This window comes from Lytechinus pictus, chromosome 3 (genome assembly GCF_037042905.1).
Source record: "Lytechinus pictus isolate F3 Inbred chromosome 3, Lp3.0, whole genome shotgun sequence".
NCBI classification, from domain to species: domain Eukaryota; kingdom Metazoa; phylum Echinodermata; class Echinoidea; order Temnopleuroida; family Toxopneustidae; genus Lytechinus; species Lytechinus pictus.
In genome coordinates, this window is record NC_087247.1 from 47,729,138 (window position 1) to 47,745,653 (window position 16,516).

General features: G+C 33.4%; 1 protein-coding gene across 1 annotated transcript in view; it reads right to left on the reverse strand.

Annotated features, from left to right (window-relative positions):
* The window catches only part of LOC129255543 (actin nucleation-promoting factor WASL-like), a 43,269-nt gene that overhangs the window by 12,794 nt on the left and 13,959 nt on the right, over positions 1–16,516 (reverse strand). Inside the window, exons 5-9 of the mRNA XM_064095996.1 lie at positions 14,929–15,000; positions 7,461–7,508; positions 2,517–2,610; positions 2,016–2,058; positions 87–243 (exon numbers count right to left, since the gene is read on the reverse strand). Of these exons, the coding sequence (XP_063952066.1) occupies positions 87–243; positions 2,016–2,058; positions 2,517–2,610; positions 7,461–7,508; positions 14,929–15,000 (414 nt within the window). The remainder of the gene's footprint in view (positions 1–86; positions 244–2,015; positions 2,059–2,516; positions 2,611–7,460; positions 7,509–14,928; positions 15,001–16,516) is intronic.

Here is a 16,516-nt window from a genome sequence, read left to right on the forward strand (position 1 = left end):
ATATTGCATGCAATGAATGATTCTCAAAATATAGAGGGGTTGCAAATCCCTTGGGAATTACGGAAGTAGTAAAGAGAGCTTCTTACCTCCTAATCTCTCAGCATCTTCCTTGAGAGCATCGAGACCTCCATGTTGATCAATGAAATTCCTGATAAATTTGGCAGTGTTCTGATCCTTGAGCTGATCATCAGACACACCAATGGTGTTAAACCAACCCTTGACTTGGGGGTCCATCTCATCAACCTGTTAAGAATTTCAGAAAGAGTCATATGTTAATGTGATTAGTTTTCTGAGCTCAGCTTTATAGGATAACTTTATCCAAAATAGCATGGGCTTTATAGTGAGATAAGTTTTGAGGATGGTTTTGACTTGATTATACAATGAGAGTGTCTTATCAGAAAGACTATGTCAAACAGTGAAAATTATCCCAAAAAGAACTTAATAGAAGCAACAAGAAGTTAGTGTGAGGACAAAGTTTGAAATCCAATTTTGTCCTGTTTGAAAGGGTGGGCAGATTCACCCAGTACTAACTGCAATCATCCTTACTCAACTTTCCACAATTTATTGTATCTTCCATCCTAAAATCAACCATCCAACTCTTCTCCTCCTACACTTAAAAAAAAAAATCTTCTTTGGCCATCACACTCAAGAAGGAAGGGGAGAAAATAACTTAGACTTTCACTTAGTAGTCAGTCAAAATGTGTATGTTAATACTGATTGAAACAAATCTCATGGCTACAGGGCTTTTGTTGTGTATATATCGGGTAGCACATATATTTTAAATATACAGTAATAAAAATATAAAATCAAATGTTGAACTACAGCAAATGCAAATGACATATGCCATGTTTGCACTATACAGTGCGTCCCACAAAAAACGAAACCTAAATTTAGCGATTATTTATCATAAATTAATCATACAATAGACAAATGACCTACCAAGTAAAGCTTAGAATCTCCTCTTTCATCTGAAATTACTTAGATTATTCCTCATTCACGCATGAGTGAGTAAAAACAATTTGAAGAAAGGATATAAAAAACTCATTTGGCGGGGGTATCTGAATTTCAAAAAGAAAATCACATGCCTAAAAAGCTCAATATCTGCTCTTTTATTTGATATCTTAATCACAGAAAATGGTCAAGAAGTAAAAAAGTTCTGTTCCCTCGAACAATGCTTGCATTTCCATAATTTCATTAAATAAACGTGTTGTCACCGGTTTCCAACAGAAGCTATCGCATGGTTAACAAAAGACTTAATGTACGGCTGGTCGTCAACAAAACGGAGTGTCGAGTTAGTCTGAACGCTAGCCTGTAAAACCTCGTGATTTTATAAAATTATTGAAATTCAAATAACCAGAACTTTGTTATTTTTCTACCATTTTCTGTAAAGGAGATATCAAATTAAAGAGCAGATATTGACCTTTTAAAAAATGTGTTTTTTTTTAAACCCAGATACAGCCTGCCATGCCAAGTGACTTTGTGGTATCCCCTCTTTTAATTGTTTTTGCTCACTCATGCATGAATGAGATACACTAAGTAATATCAGATGAAAGAGGAGATTCTAAGCTTCACAATGGTAGGTCATTTGTCTATTGTGTTTGTGATTAGTAATCATCGATAAATCTCGGTTTTTGTTGGGACGCACTGTATATATGTATATATATATGTCCATCTGAGAATCTTAGCCCAAAAAACAAACAAAATAATTAGATAAAGCTATGTCTTCATATTTTTACTCATCTTTTGGGATCATGAAAATCATTCCTATAAATGGATCATTCTCTGAAGAATCAGTGCATCTCATGCATTCATTATTTTACTCAGTATGATTTGGTTAAAACATACATGTAGACAAAACAAGTAGAGTATGTTTTGAGGACGTATTATTCTCCTTAAAGACTTGGCAGTTTTCCTATAAAAACCCCTTGAAAAGCACATTATATGCACATATTTTTCCCCTTGATCAACCAACTTTACCTCTGTACTTTAAATTATTTTGAATAAAAATCACTTACATTGAAACCCTTTTCAGGATCCCATCCCACATGGCTGACATGTCTGTAAGAAGAGATCAAAAGAAAAATATGAAATTAAAGCAAAAATCTTCCCCCAAAAAATTAAGACACTTTCATTATGAATAGCATCAAGATTGAATTTTTTATATTAATTTGTATTAAATATCTCTTTTATCATTCATGGCTATATTCATACTAATACCAAACATAAGTCAGTGCAAATTATCTTCCCACAATATATAATAAATGAGATTGAAAAAAAAAATAGACCAACATCTTGTCATTTTGTATTGCTGTCCATTGCTTAAATTCAAGCATAAACTTACAAACTATCTTTATATAAAATATCCCTTGAATCTCTTCATGCCGAGTTCTCATTCTCTTAATAGACCCATTTCCAAAGTAAAAATCAGGTTCACTGCATGATACATGTATTCTAGTTCTTCTATTTTCAACTATTAAACTGTTTTGTTTTGTTCTTTGAACTGAATATTCACTTACTTGAAACCAGAAGGCAGACCTATATCAGCTTTTGTGAGTTTCTTTCTTCCTCCAGACTTGTCTTTTTTCTTGTCATCTTTGCTTGAGCTAGAGGCTATGTAATATAATATAATGTATGAAAAGTTAAAATCAATATGGGAAAATAAATGCAGTAAAAGAGAAGAGAAAAAATCCTAGATAAAAATATTCTATCTGAATGTCATTTTCATCACAAGTTGTCCATTCATTATTAAACAATGGTATTATTCAGAATTTGGTAATGGGTCACTACAAAGTGTGATTATTTACAAAATATTTACTTCAGACAATTTAAGCTGGTGTCAGTTTTTAATTTTGAACTTTGTATAATAACATGGATAAAAAAAAGTTTATTTAATTCATAAGAATGTTCTCAACCAGAAAAGAAAGTTCCTTCTAGAAATGCTATCAAATATATATATTGTGACAGGAAATGAAACATTTATTTCCTAAAACTTCATTGGTTTTTATGGTGCATTCACAGACACAATTTGAAATGAAACACTAGCTGCTGTAAATGAAATATACATAATACAAAATGAATTTGTACAATATATAGATACTATTTACCAAATAATGTGTACCAAAGCACAAATAAAACCAAGATCCTATCTATTTCACCATTATAAATAGATAGTGGGATAAGTAATGTTCGTTGACTTGGTTCCGATATATAGATAAAATGATAAATGGTTGTATAATATGTGGAATTCCATATTACATTACATTCTGAATTTTATACATGTACTATTTTGTGAAACATTGACATGAAAAAAAAAAGAAATATACATCATAACTGTTTCTACAATGACAAGCAAAAGCTAGAAAGGACATGTACATGAGGACTATTTAATGAAATATTTATATCTGAAGATGGCTTTTTCATATTTTCTCTATTATTAGATCAGAATTTATATTTAGTAGTAAAAAGCCAAACCATAATTTATTATCCCAGTGAGGTGACAAAAGATTTTAGTAAAATATGTCCAAAGGCAAAGATTTAAATTGATTGCCACTGTTGAAGGATATATGGAAGACATACTTGCCATTGTCCAGCCACCCCTCAACATTTTTTTAAATTTCACAATGTAATTAATTTTTCCAGCTACACATATGACCTTTTCCTTTCACATATTGAGATTTAAAAAAAAATAAAAATCTGGTGTAAGTAAAGACCAATAAAACATTTTCATGATGCATGTTTTCCTCTTGTTAGTGTGTGCATCATGTGGTTTCTAAGGAAGACATGTTTCTCATCAGGTCAAAGAACTATTTGTGAATTGTGTTCATTAAAGTATACCACTCTTTTAGGGTTAAAGAAATTGTCCCAAACAAAAATACAAAACAGTGTATGAGTTTTTAACATAAAGTCTATTTAATATGAATACAACATGCAGAAAAGTAATACTGGACAGTTTACTGGGGAAAAAACTGCAAAAAACATGACCAAAATCAACAAATGCTTACAGTACTATTTTTATTTGCTACTGAGTAAGAACACAAGATTATAATGTTATCTTTTTTTAAATGTTGACCAAATCACAACAAAAGAATAATGCATATTTGATTTTGTAACAGCAACACATTTAATAAAGACCATCTACGGAATTACTAATTCACACACGAAAGCAAAATATTGAAAATATTTGTTAAGACTTGCTTATAAGAACTCTTATTATTCAGAAGCGAACAAAAAAGTCAATTTAAAATCATTTCACTCACAAAGGCAACATTTCAATATTTGACCTAATATGACATTTGACTTATCTGATCCCCTGCAAAAAAAAAAAAAACCACACACACACACATACACCAAAAAATATCTAACAAAACTGAGATATCTAATGGACATCTACTAGACAAATTAGCATTTTTGAAGTAATAAATTTATTTGCTCACAAACATGCAAGTGGTAGCTGAATTACCACCCTCCTAGAAACTTGCAGGTAAATATTTATATCATATTGGATAACTCAGACTGGAATACCAGAGATATTCCCAAAGTTCAATATTGAACTTTATGAGTGGAATATTTTTGGTATTCTATATAATAAAGCCATCCAATATGATTATCATTATCTACCCCCCCCCCCTGAAAAAAGAGAAATTTTAGATAGAATAAGTCATGGCACATACCACTATCAGTTATGGCCTCACATCATAAGATCAATCAATAAATAAATGTGACTTAAATAGCTCATTATGACATCACTTAGTATCACTGCAATCTACCCTGTGCATTCGCGCTTGCATGCACATTAGAATGATCAATACGGTACCATACTGAACAGCAAGTTTTGTACAGTATCCTAAGGGATATTTTCGAAGGAGTTTGTACTTTGTTCAATCTGTTCTCGTATTGAAGAGGCAACTGATACAGATCAAGATATGCATTTTTGATGCATCGCTAAAACACTCTATGAATAATAATCATACTTGTCCCATTTTTACATATGACCAACATCTGACCTTGGTAAATAAATCTGAGTGAAATGCCTTTTGAGCACTAACCATTAGACCATGTTAAATGGCCCAGCAACTGAGAAGTCACGGGGAGGAACAAGATTATACAATGGGTCAGATGCATAAAAAGTAGCAATTGCTTCAAGCACAAACAATTGCTCACCAAGCAAAAGATCATACCTTAGCAATTGCTTTACTTCGTATGCATAACCCTTTGCTTGTGCTCAAACCCTTTTCTTGCCTTCAGAAAGCAATTGCTAGTCGTTTGAACAATAGCGATGTCACGCTGGTGCGAACACGACTCACAGAACAAAAGCGGGACTCGAACGCAAAAGTGTGGTGTGCAAAATACCATTTCTCTCCTGTCTGCCTGTAATATCTTTCCTCAGACGGGGTGTCAAACTTTTCTTGTTTCTAATTAATAAATTGAAATAGTTGGCATTCAGTTTGCCCTTACACTCCAGGAAGAAAACATGTACATGTAGGCTACTGTACACCTCTGGGTTCTCTCTCAGTTACATAAACATGATTATACGATGCGAACAGGTTGATCAAGCAAACGCTCAAGCTGCTCTGAAGGAGCTTGAGAAAACCCAAGCAAATGCTTAAACGCACAAGCAAAATGTTCGTTTTATGCATACGCTTTTTAGCAATAGCTTAATCGTGTAGCAAACGCTAGTAGGCATTAGAAATGGCTTGAGCTTACTAGCAAAAGCTTTCGCTCGCTCATTTTTATGCATACGGAATCAAGCAAAAGCCAAGAATCATAAGCCTAGCAAAAGCAATTGCTACTTTTTATGCATCTGACCCATTATCTTGAATGAGAGAGACAGAGAAAATGCCGACTTCTTTAATCCATTTTTTATAGAAAAAAAACCTGTTCTACTGCACATTCAATTAGGGTTGCAAATAATATTGTGAAATGCAGAATATTCAAATGAAATTATTATTTTCATGTTATTATGAAGCATGCAATGGGTAAGGTAAAGGGGTGCTGATGTTTTTGCATAAGGGGAAACAGGGGGTGAACATTTTAAAGACTTTAATTATAGCAGTGCAAATGATACTGTGATTTAATGAGTATATTAATGCAGATTTTTTTTTTATATTATAGGTAATTATAATCAGAAGCAGAGTTTGTTTGATAATCATAAGCATGATTTTTCCCCTATAAGAAAGCATATTTCTCCCCAGGAAGGTCTGTAACTTTTCAATCATTTTTACTGTCAACAATCTTATCAAAATACTTTTTCATACTATCCACTTCCTACATGTCATCCTTCCCCTGAATGTTATAAGAATCACATAGACAATCATTATCTGCACAATAGCCATCTCATATAAAGGAAATGTGAATTGTTCACCAGTGCCAATTTTGTTAAGACTTTACTGCATAGAGCTCTAAGAAGTTTGTCTGATAATAAATAAAATTACATGCAAATATGACTCATCACATTTTTGGCTATGGCCAATTCATTGTCTATCTGGCATTTCATACTGGCAAACAATTCACAAATATACAAAAAAGGGGGAAAATAACAGCTGGGTCCTAATTGAAATTTTAATAGGATCAACACCTTAATATCTAAATTGATCTATACGAATAGCTTCAACTTGAGAATTCCATAATACCTTTATTTGGCATCTGAATAACATTAACATGTTTAATGAAAAGTCTAGTACTTCAAGCCACTTTGGATACATTAATTAGGTTAACTCATTATTTGCTGCAGGATAGCCTCACATAGCTTCATTATGTAGATCACAATTTGAAATTTATAGAAAGCCACTATGTCAATGAATTAATTTTTTGTTAATTGACAAGCATTGTATTACCAAACACGCGGGTTTGTGCATCAGAAAATAATTTCATGTCCTTAGAACTGTGCAACATCCCCACATAAGGAATTAATTAAAAAAATGAAAAAGGAATCACATTTGTTTAAATGTATCTCTTTCTCAAATTATTTTCAAAATAGCTCTTTGTTGATTTGGTAAATTCTCTGATTTTTCTAACAGAAAAGGCATGTTCAGTAATACACTATGACATTTTAACAGTCAAATAAACTAAGAAACCTTTTTGCATCTTTCTTTTTGTATATGGAGAAAGCACGATTACTTTTTAAGAAAATATTGTTTCCTATGATTAAATTAAGAAAATTAACATTTTGCAGAAAATACCTGCCTGCAACTATTTATGTTATAGGTAATAAAATATCTTTACTTCTTCAATGCAAAACAATAATAGCTTTAAAAAATCATTTTCAGAATACGATCCCATGATTGTTCAACATCTACATGGAAATATATGAATATGAACACCTTCTTTTAGCAAGGTAGAAATTGATCTAAATAGTGGAACTAAAGAAACTAGAACCAAGCCACCACAATACCACACCAAATGAAAAACAAGCAGTTCTCTCTAAAAGAGAAGAAATAAAAAACACAACAGCTAGATTTTACCTCTGCGTTTTGAGTTTGCGCTTGACTGGGGACCGCCTGGTTGGGTTGCTGATGATGATAATGATAATGATGGTGTTACGAAGATGATCAAAATGACAGCATGAAAATGAATAAGATGAGGGCAAATAAGATGAAAATCAAAAGGAGTGGTTTAAAAAGTTATAAAAAAAAAATATCAACAAAATGGTTTGTATTAAACAGCATTAAGGGGGAAAATGACAAGGTGATCTGTATTACACATTAGGGAATCATTAGTGCTGTTTTGAAGATGAGGAAAAGAAAATCAGAAATAAGTTTCTTTATTTACTTCAAGGTAGATGAAATTAGTAAACAAAAAAATCAAATAATTGAATGAAGTATCCATCAAGACAGAAATCAAACTGATTAATTAGTATGTTTGTGCATAAATATGACTAAGCATCAAAATGAACATAAGATAGTGTAGAACTGATAAAAAAATAATACATGTACTTGGTGTAGTATTCAATTTAACATAGAGCTACTACTTATCTGATCTTCTATACCCCCTCTGAGGGGGGGGGATCCATAATCCTCATTTTCTTTATTTAAATTTTTCATCACTTGTAAAAGGGGCAGTTTTCCACTACCCCCTTCCCTGGAGTGCTGTCCTGATGTCTCCCCTATACTTACAAACAGGGCCATAGACTTCTCTGTATATTTTATGAAACTAAACTTCTTGGGGCTTCAAAATACCCTGGAATTATATTATGCATTCACACCTTCCCAAACCAGGTAAAGTTCTTATAATTTCAATTTGTAGAAAGAAAATTACACATTTTCCTAGTTGCATCATCTTCCTGATGGGTTTAAAATCAAGTAGTTAAGATTTAAACTGTAAATATCCAAGCAATCCTTACAGAATCTCTTTTAGAGCTCTCAAATTTTAAAACAAGGACTTTGGTATTCTTTCAGGGCAATTATTTTGTTTTCACAACAGCAAAAGATCAGGGTAGAATATCCAATCTGAGAACACCATGTACATGTATTTTTCCTGATCAAATTGAACAAGCTTTGCATTCAAATGCTAAGCCAACAACCAGAATTACTGAAAATCTGGATTAAAGATAAAGAACAAAGAGAGTCGCCATTGGTATGTCGTAAAGTCATGACTAACTCACAATATGAAGCCCCACTCTCATATTTCCAGGATTTTTCATTTTTTCTTGTAGAGTATATGGGATTTTCATAACTACATGCAGACACATGTACACTGATCAATTATTTGACCATGCTTTTGTGAATAGATTACAGAATATCAAAAGCCATTCATCTGTAAAAAAAAATAATAATAAGGCTGGAAATTCAATAAGAACTTGAGGCAAACATAGATAAAGTAGCGAGCAGAGTTAAAAAGAAAATAGAATGTAGATCAGAAAGAGCTTCAAGCCCTGCTGCTCAAAATTGTATGTTTGAAAATCCAGCATTGTATACATGTAAATACCTTTCTTTAAATTAAAATCTCTTAAAATTGAGACCTATATTCATAGCTCACTTGAATGTATACTTTCTTGTGATAATTCATGTTTTTTCATGAAAAATATTTCACAACTCCAATGATTATTAAAACTAAATGAATTGTATAAATTACACACAGCATTATCTTATTTCACCTAACGTTGCTACCAAACTGATGAAATGGGTTAATTGATGTATAACTTCACTCTACAAATCTGCATGCAACTTGAAAGCTTCCAGTCTTATCAGAAGGGCAATGTCAGAACAACTTGCTCTGGTTCATAACACAAACATTTTGGGCTTTTTAAGTTTTTCAGTATACACCATATAGTTATTTTCCCTATTTAACCAGGGAATTGATTATTTCTATAACTATTTCATTTTAAGAACACTTTGCATCAAAGCTGCAATGTACTCTTTGGAATTCAATCAATACTTCTTACTATGCTCTAATATTTATGTAAAAATGTAAAAGTGCAAATAGGAATCCATAGCTATATATGCTGCATGTATTAGAGTACCCAAGTAAGTTGAACAATAGGCCTACATGCACTGTATATGCACTGTATACATGTATATCATTATTATTGTATTTCCTATCCTTTCCTGTTCAGACTCCTGAGGGATTCTTTAACACTTTGGTAAAAGCATAGAGCTATTAACAGAAGGAGATCTGACTCTCTCAAATGCTTTGCCCCATGCGCGGCACCGCTAATCCCCTCTCAGCAGGGTCCCTCACGGCGCATTACACAGGCCGCCCGTAAATCAGATAAGGAAAGTTGATTGACTCGGTCGACAGCTCGGGTTTGCGCTTGCGCAGTAGCGTTTTCACCCATAATGCATTTCACATTGGCTTCACGAATTTTATGCAAACATGGCGGCTCACGATTTCGAAGACGAAAATCTGGTTTTGGAACCAGCTGAATGCATGGTGACCAGATTTCACAAAAAGAAATACGGGACAATCGACAAAGTACGCTGCATGAGCGGATCGACCGAGCCAGGTCTTTAAAAAAAAGATCAACAAAGGAGGCTACACGGTGTTCGACTTGGGAAAAAATGTACAGAATTGAAAGGGGGGGTGAACGAAAGAATGAAGGACGGAAAAGGCGAAAGAAAAGAGTTGAATTGAGAACGGAAAGAAATACAAAATGAAGGGGAAAATGAAGGAAGAAAAAAAAAAGGAATGTTAGAATAAAATGATGAAAGATAGAATAAAATAAAAGAAACGTTTCCGTCATTCTTTGTAATGAATTACGAAGGAAAGAAAAAGAAAAGAAGGAAGGGAAGATGTGTGAAATAAAACATAAGGGAGAGAAAAGAAAAAAAGAAGCAAGAAAAAAGGAGGAAAGAAAGAACGAATAAAAGAAAAATGTTTCCTTCATTCTTTGAAAGAAAGAAATTATAAAGAAAGAAGAAAAACAGGAAGGGAGGGAGGGAAAGAAAGAAAAAAGGACACAAAGTAGAAGGAAAAAATGAAATAAAGAATAAAAGAAAGGATGAAAGAGAGGGAGGAAAAAATAGAGGAGAGAATAAATATAGAGAAAATAATGGAAGGAGAGAAAGAACGAAAAGAAAAGGGAGAAGGAAGCAAAGAAAAGTTTAAGGAAAGAAAAAATGAAGGGAAAAGAGGAAACTTAAAAAAGGAAGGAGAGTAAGACAAAGAAGGAAAGAAAGAAAAATGAACAGAGAGAGAAGATCAGGAAAGAAAGATAGGGAATAAAGATAGATGGAATAAAAAAAGGGGCAAAGAGGAAGGATAGAATGATGAAGAAAAAATGATATGAAAGAAAGAAAGAAAAAAAAAGTACAATCTTAAAACAAACAAAAAATCCCATAATCTAACAAAAATCATAATGATATTTCGTGTTTCTAAATATATTTAGAATATAAATACAATGTTTTAGAAATGAGGGGGGGTCGGGTGTCCGGACACTTTATATTTTGGAAGCCTTCTTTTTTTCTTTAGATTAAACTAAAATATGAATTCAATAGTTGTAATCATCTTTTATTTTGTTCTCTATAATATTTTTAAAATCATAATCATTTTTTGTTCCAAAAATTGTAAAACTTTGCTTGTAAATTTTTCCAAATGACTTTGTAACTTAAAATGAATCGTCCTGACACAGAACTGGGTATACTTCTTTGTGGTCCCAAACATGTTATTTTTAAGTTCTTTATTATGTAGAATAATAATTTTTTGTACTTTGTTCTCCTTTTTACTGGTTTGTAAATTAAATTTATTCGCTCCGCGGCCCCTGCTATTTTCCAAAAACGATCCAGAGACAAGAGCTGAGCGAGCACGGAGCTGAGCGAACACGGAGCTCCCGTCATTCTTTACACTCACTTTCAACTTACACAAATAGGAGTACGGTACGAGGGGCACCGGAGGGTACTCCACGATGCGACAATCGCCAGAGAAATGCCCTGCAGATTCGTTGTTATATTATCAAGACCATTGTAAACACGCAAATGATTTTTGCATAAAAATAAAGCTCAAAGTATGCTTTTTCACCTTATTATAATTTCTAAAACATGTACGAGCAGGGAAAGATTTAACTATGTAAGAAAGACAGACATACCTAAAATGACCAATCTCCAACTTCCTCCGTTTGTAATTTTGTTGAGTCAAATCAGATTGTGACGTATTTGGTATGTATGCAAAGGGGATCATCTCAGAAGTTCAACCATACATAAAAGACGTACATCAGGAATCCGTACGAAGAGATATGGATGTTAGAAGAACAGCAAGTCGTGTTTAAATTTTGAAGAAAAACTGAGCTCGGAGAGAAGTTATGTGGGAGAACGTCGTTTACGGCGGTGCCTCGCAGGGTCCTTCAAAAAATCTCTCACCTCAGATTTTACGAGGGGGCTTATCGCGTTATGTGAGCGGGCTCTAACTTTCGCCTGGCGGCTCGCCGATTGATGTTAGATATCGTTCCTTCGCCCGAAGGAAGCGATAACAAAGGATTAACAGAGGATTTGGAAGATGGTTCTCCTTCTCTTAATAGCTCCATGGTAAAAGCATTAAACATCAGATGTAACTGTAGGCTTGTTTGTTTCAGTACAATTCATTCTTTATTTTTTTCTGAAGGTTTGACCTCACTTTACCTTGTTAGGCAGAGGCTGACCTTTATCTTTGCTGTTAAGCAAAACTTATGCAATACATGTAATACCTCAGTCACATTTGTTCTACGGCGGCCGTTTGGCGAGTAAAAAACAGCCGTTTAAACATTTTGTTGTACCAGCTAAATATTGGTGGTTTGAATAAAAATGAATAAAACGGCTGTTTTCGACTCGCCGTACGGCCGCCGTAGAGCAAATGTGACCGAGTATCAGTCTTGTTTTCTTGATATTGATCAGTATTTGGTGCAGCTTTTTCATATACAAAAAACTGCCATCCAAAATTTGTCGACCAAAACAGAGTTTAAAAAAAAACAGAGTAAAAACAGTTTACAGTCTTCCCATGAGGTGTATTCCATAAGTTTGCATAACAGCATCAGACTTGTAAATTCCTGAGCCTATGCATTTAAAGGAACTACTGCTCTGTATTAGTTCAGGAGTATAGAGATGGGCAATGTTTTACATGTATTTATACACAGACAATATCTGTAGAGCTGGTTATAAAATGTTGAGTACTGAATGAAAAGACAAGTGTGTGCAAAATTGTCAACACATGTACATGTACAGATATATTATGATCTCTGAGAACAAGTGACTCAATTTGATGGATGTTAACATTGTGACTTTAACTGATTACTTATTGTCTTTATTAATGGGAGGATCATTTTTAAAATAAAACCAGGTGAAAATGTCAGATGCACCCTTTTTATGTTTTATTTTTCCTGTATGTATACAATGTGACATTACATTCCACACAACATGAAATGAGAGGGGGAATGGTTCAAAATAATTCATATCAATTTCAAATGAACCAATGCAACAATGTCAAACGGGTTTTTCCATGCGCACACAAAAAAGAGGGGTAAAATACACACAGAGAAAAGAGGCACAATTTGGAGGATGTTTGACACGGGCAGTGAGAAATGATCTTTATTTTAATATGGCTGAAAAGCACACACAAGCTGAGACAAAAACCTGCAGTTCATGCAAGATAGAAAACTGCAAAAAAAAAAAAAAAATTTGTGTGAATTCTGCACTTTTTTGTCTGTTACCTTTGGTGGTTTTTGTGTTTGGAGCACCACCGAGGGGCTGATAGATAGATGCCATGTCCATGGAAGACGTGGCAGGGAAAGGGATCTCAGTCCCAGGGAAAGAGGCAGGGCGGGGTGTGTTTGGGACTTGAGGGGGAGGGGGTGGGGCTGGATGGATGGACATTGGAGAAAAATATAAGAACAAAATAAACCAGCAATAAAGAAAAGAAGCATTAGTGAGTTAGATGTGATTTTCATTCAATAGTTGTTCAATAAAATAGTAATATCGTACCAGGGGCATTTGATATGTGAAGTCTCACTAACAAGGAAATAACAAGGATGAGGAATTATATTTTCAGTATAAAGCTAGCCATCTATGGATCCTATCCACAGTTTCTACATGGATCTGGCCCAAATTTCTTGCTCCAGATTCCTCTGATAAATGATTAACATAAACAATCTGAAAACGTATGCTAAAAATGCAAAATGAAATGTTAAATTCCCATTTATCATGATTCTCCCAGCTGATTGAAGTTATTAAATCAAGGAGCCAATGAAAAACAACCTCAGTGGTCCTGAGGTTATAATAAGCCTGTTTGTCTGTGGTTGGTGTATTATAATGAGCTTCTATGAGTCACATGCACTCTCTTCACTGTCTCCAAGTATAATTAGAATTAATTGAACATTGTAACAACTTCCTCATCATTGGCTGCTTCAATGTCACTACCAATTAAACAATAGAGATGGAAGTATTTCTGAGGATGAGAATGGGATATATGCATATAAGTGTAATTAGATCAATCATAATTGACCTGGAAAGGTGCCATGTACATGTATTAACATTGATTTTTTAGCAACGTAGTTGTATGAAGGTTACTTGCAGGTAGGTCGTACAACTACATACATTTACAATATGTATTAGAGGCCTACCGACCAACACCAATTGGCTATGTACATGCACATGTATGTAAACTTTGAACTAAAATTTTGTATTTCAAAAGACTCTGTTAATTGGTATCACCGCAAAGAGGCAGTAAATCTTTATTTGCAAATCGTTTCTCTCCTGAATAAATCCTGGTTACATTTATACACCGCTTTATCAGTCAATCTGAGACTACAATTTGCATAGAGTCCAAATATAACAGAACTGAGATGCACTATGTACATGTATGCCAAGATAACAATCATCTCACCTCATATATAGATTGAATAATTTTAAATTGTTCTCCTTATAACTTTGCAATGCCATTGTAACTCTTATTCAAAGTAAAAAGGTCACTTGTACAGTGGTGGTCAAAAGTTAGTGAACCCCAGCAAAAAATGAATTTCTGCCATGTTTTAGATATTTGATTGTGAAGTCAGGTGACAAAATATTTAATACTTCAATTAAAGTTTGTTTTTCTGGGCTCTCCAAAACGCTGTAGTGTTGCTGTCTAAATTCAAAACTCAGCACAAAGAAGGTCATTTTGTGAAGGGGTTCACTAACTTCTGAGCACAACTGTATGTGACTGTTATATGTGATAAGTATAACTGTAGAAATATAAACTAAATTTTAATCAATCATTTTTTATGTAATGAAGTTTTTGTTTGAACAAATGTGCAATTGTCATACATATTTCAAAATTAATTTGTATGGATCACTAAATATGGAGTGGAACTTGCAAGGAAAGTGTTGCACTTAAATCCATAATGAAAATACAAATATGCTGCACAGGTGATCCTTAAAAAAAAAGTATTTGATTAATTTTAATACATTCATCAGGTCCTTGTTAGTCTGTTAGAAAGTTCTAAAATCTCTAGCTACAGGTAAAGTCTTACCATCAATGAGATAATCTTACCATGTGAGGGCGCCTGTACATTCTGAGGTGTAGGAGCTGGATTTGGTGTGGATGGGGCAGGACGTCTTTTTTCTGCGAAGGGGAAAAGGGGTAGAATTTCAAGAGGCATCGAGCAGTTTTTGCATAAATTAGTCGTGAAAAGCAGATGGTACATGTTTACGTTCATACAACATTTTCTATCCATATATTTCTATTTCAACTAGGAATGATTTTCAATTGCACCCTCCCCCAAATACATTTTACTACATGTATGGGTGAAAACGCTGTAGTTCAATATTTCAAAACATCAATTTCTGTGCCTTCATAATTACAGTTTTACAATTACCCAAACCATCCATTCTCCAAACAAAACAATTAAAAAAATAAAAAACATGCATATGGAACGTAAAATCAGTGTTTTATAAAATGGAATGATCAAACTGCAGATATAGAAGCTAAAACATTATAATCTAAACCTACATGTATATACAAAAGTGGAAAGAATGTGAGAAGAAATGGAATGCAACAATCCATGTTTAATGTGTTTTCACTACTTTCAGGCCAAGGTTATTTATCTATAACTATACAACTTTGTGCAATTATGCATTGAAATTATTAAATTCCTTTCCGGGTTATAAATTCACATTTCAAAAATAATTTCAATAAAAAAGTAAATATAGTACAATTAAAGCATTTTCTGCCCCAAATTGATGAAACCATACACTGTAGCTCCAAACCATACTACAATATACTTTCAATTTTTAGTTCCATTAATTAGAGATAGCTGTTCATTGTGTGCCTGTATTAAAATTATTTGCCTGTCACAGCAGTCATATTTTTGTAAAACAGTGCTCAGTAGAAAAGAAATCACAAAAATATATAGCCCAAATGTACTTGTAAGAGCTGTATGCGTAAATGAAAGTTTCCATCCATTTAAAGCAATAATTATATTTCATCATTTTTCAGTGTGTACAAAAAAAAAATCATTATCCAGAACACGATTTAGAGTATTAAAGAAAAATAAACAAATGCGTGGACTGCAACTACAATATTTTCATGGCAGGAAAATTTAATTAACATCTATGTGCAGATGGCTGTTGTAAAGTATTATTTCATAGGTGCATCATGTAGATGCGCCTTCATCTACAGAAATAATGAAAAACTCACATTTTCTTCTCAAAACAAAACTACAACATTATGTATTTGGTTTTAAATGTAGTCTTAATGAATGTAGAAGCAGGACTAATTTTGTCCCTTGGCATGCAACGTATAGATTCTCAATACTACATTGACTGGAGAGAAAGAAACCATAATTGCATCAAAATAAACAATTCATGCATATTATGATCCATCTAACCATGCATGTGATTAGCATTGTGTGAGAACAATAGGATATATCTGCATCAATATGTATACTTCATATCAATGCTTGTCTAGTATCAATCACTTCAGGGTTTTATCATTATTATCACCGCATTTTATTTGCAATGATCCTCAAAATGTGAGAGGGAAATGCTTGCTCAATTTTTTTTTATAAAGATGCACTACACATATCTTTACCAAAAGTGATGTGAGATTATGAGGGAAATCAAATTAGTTGTGTTTCCTT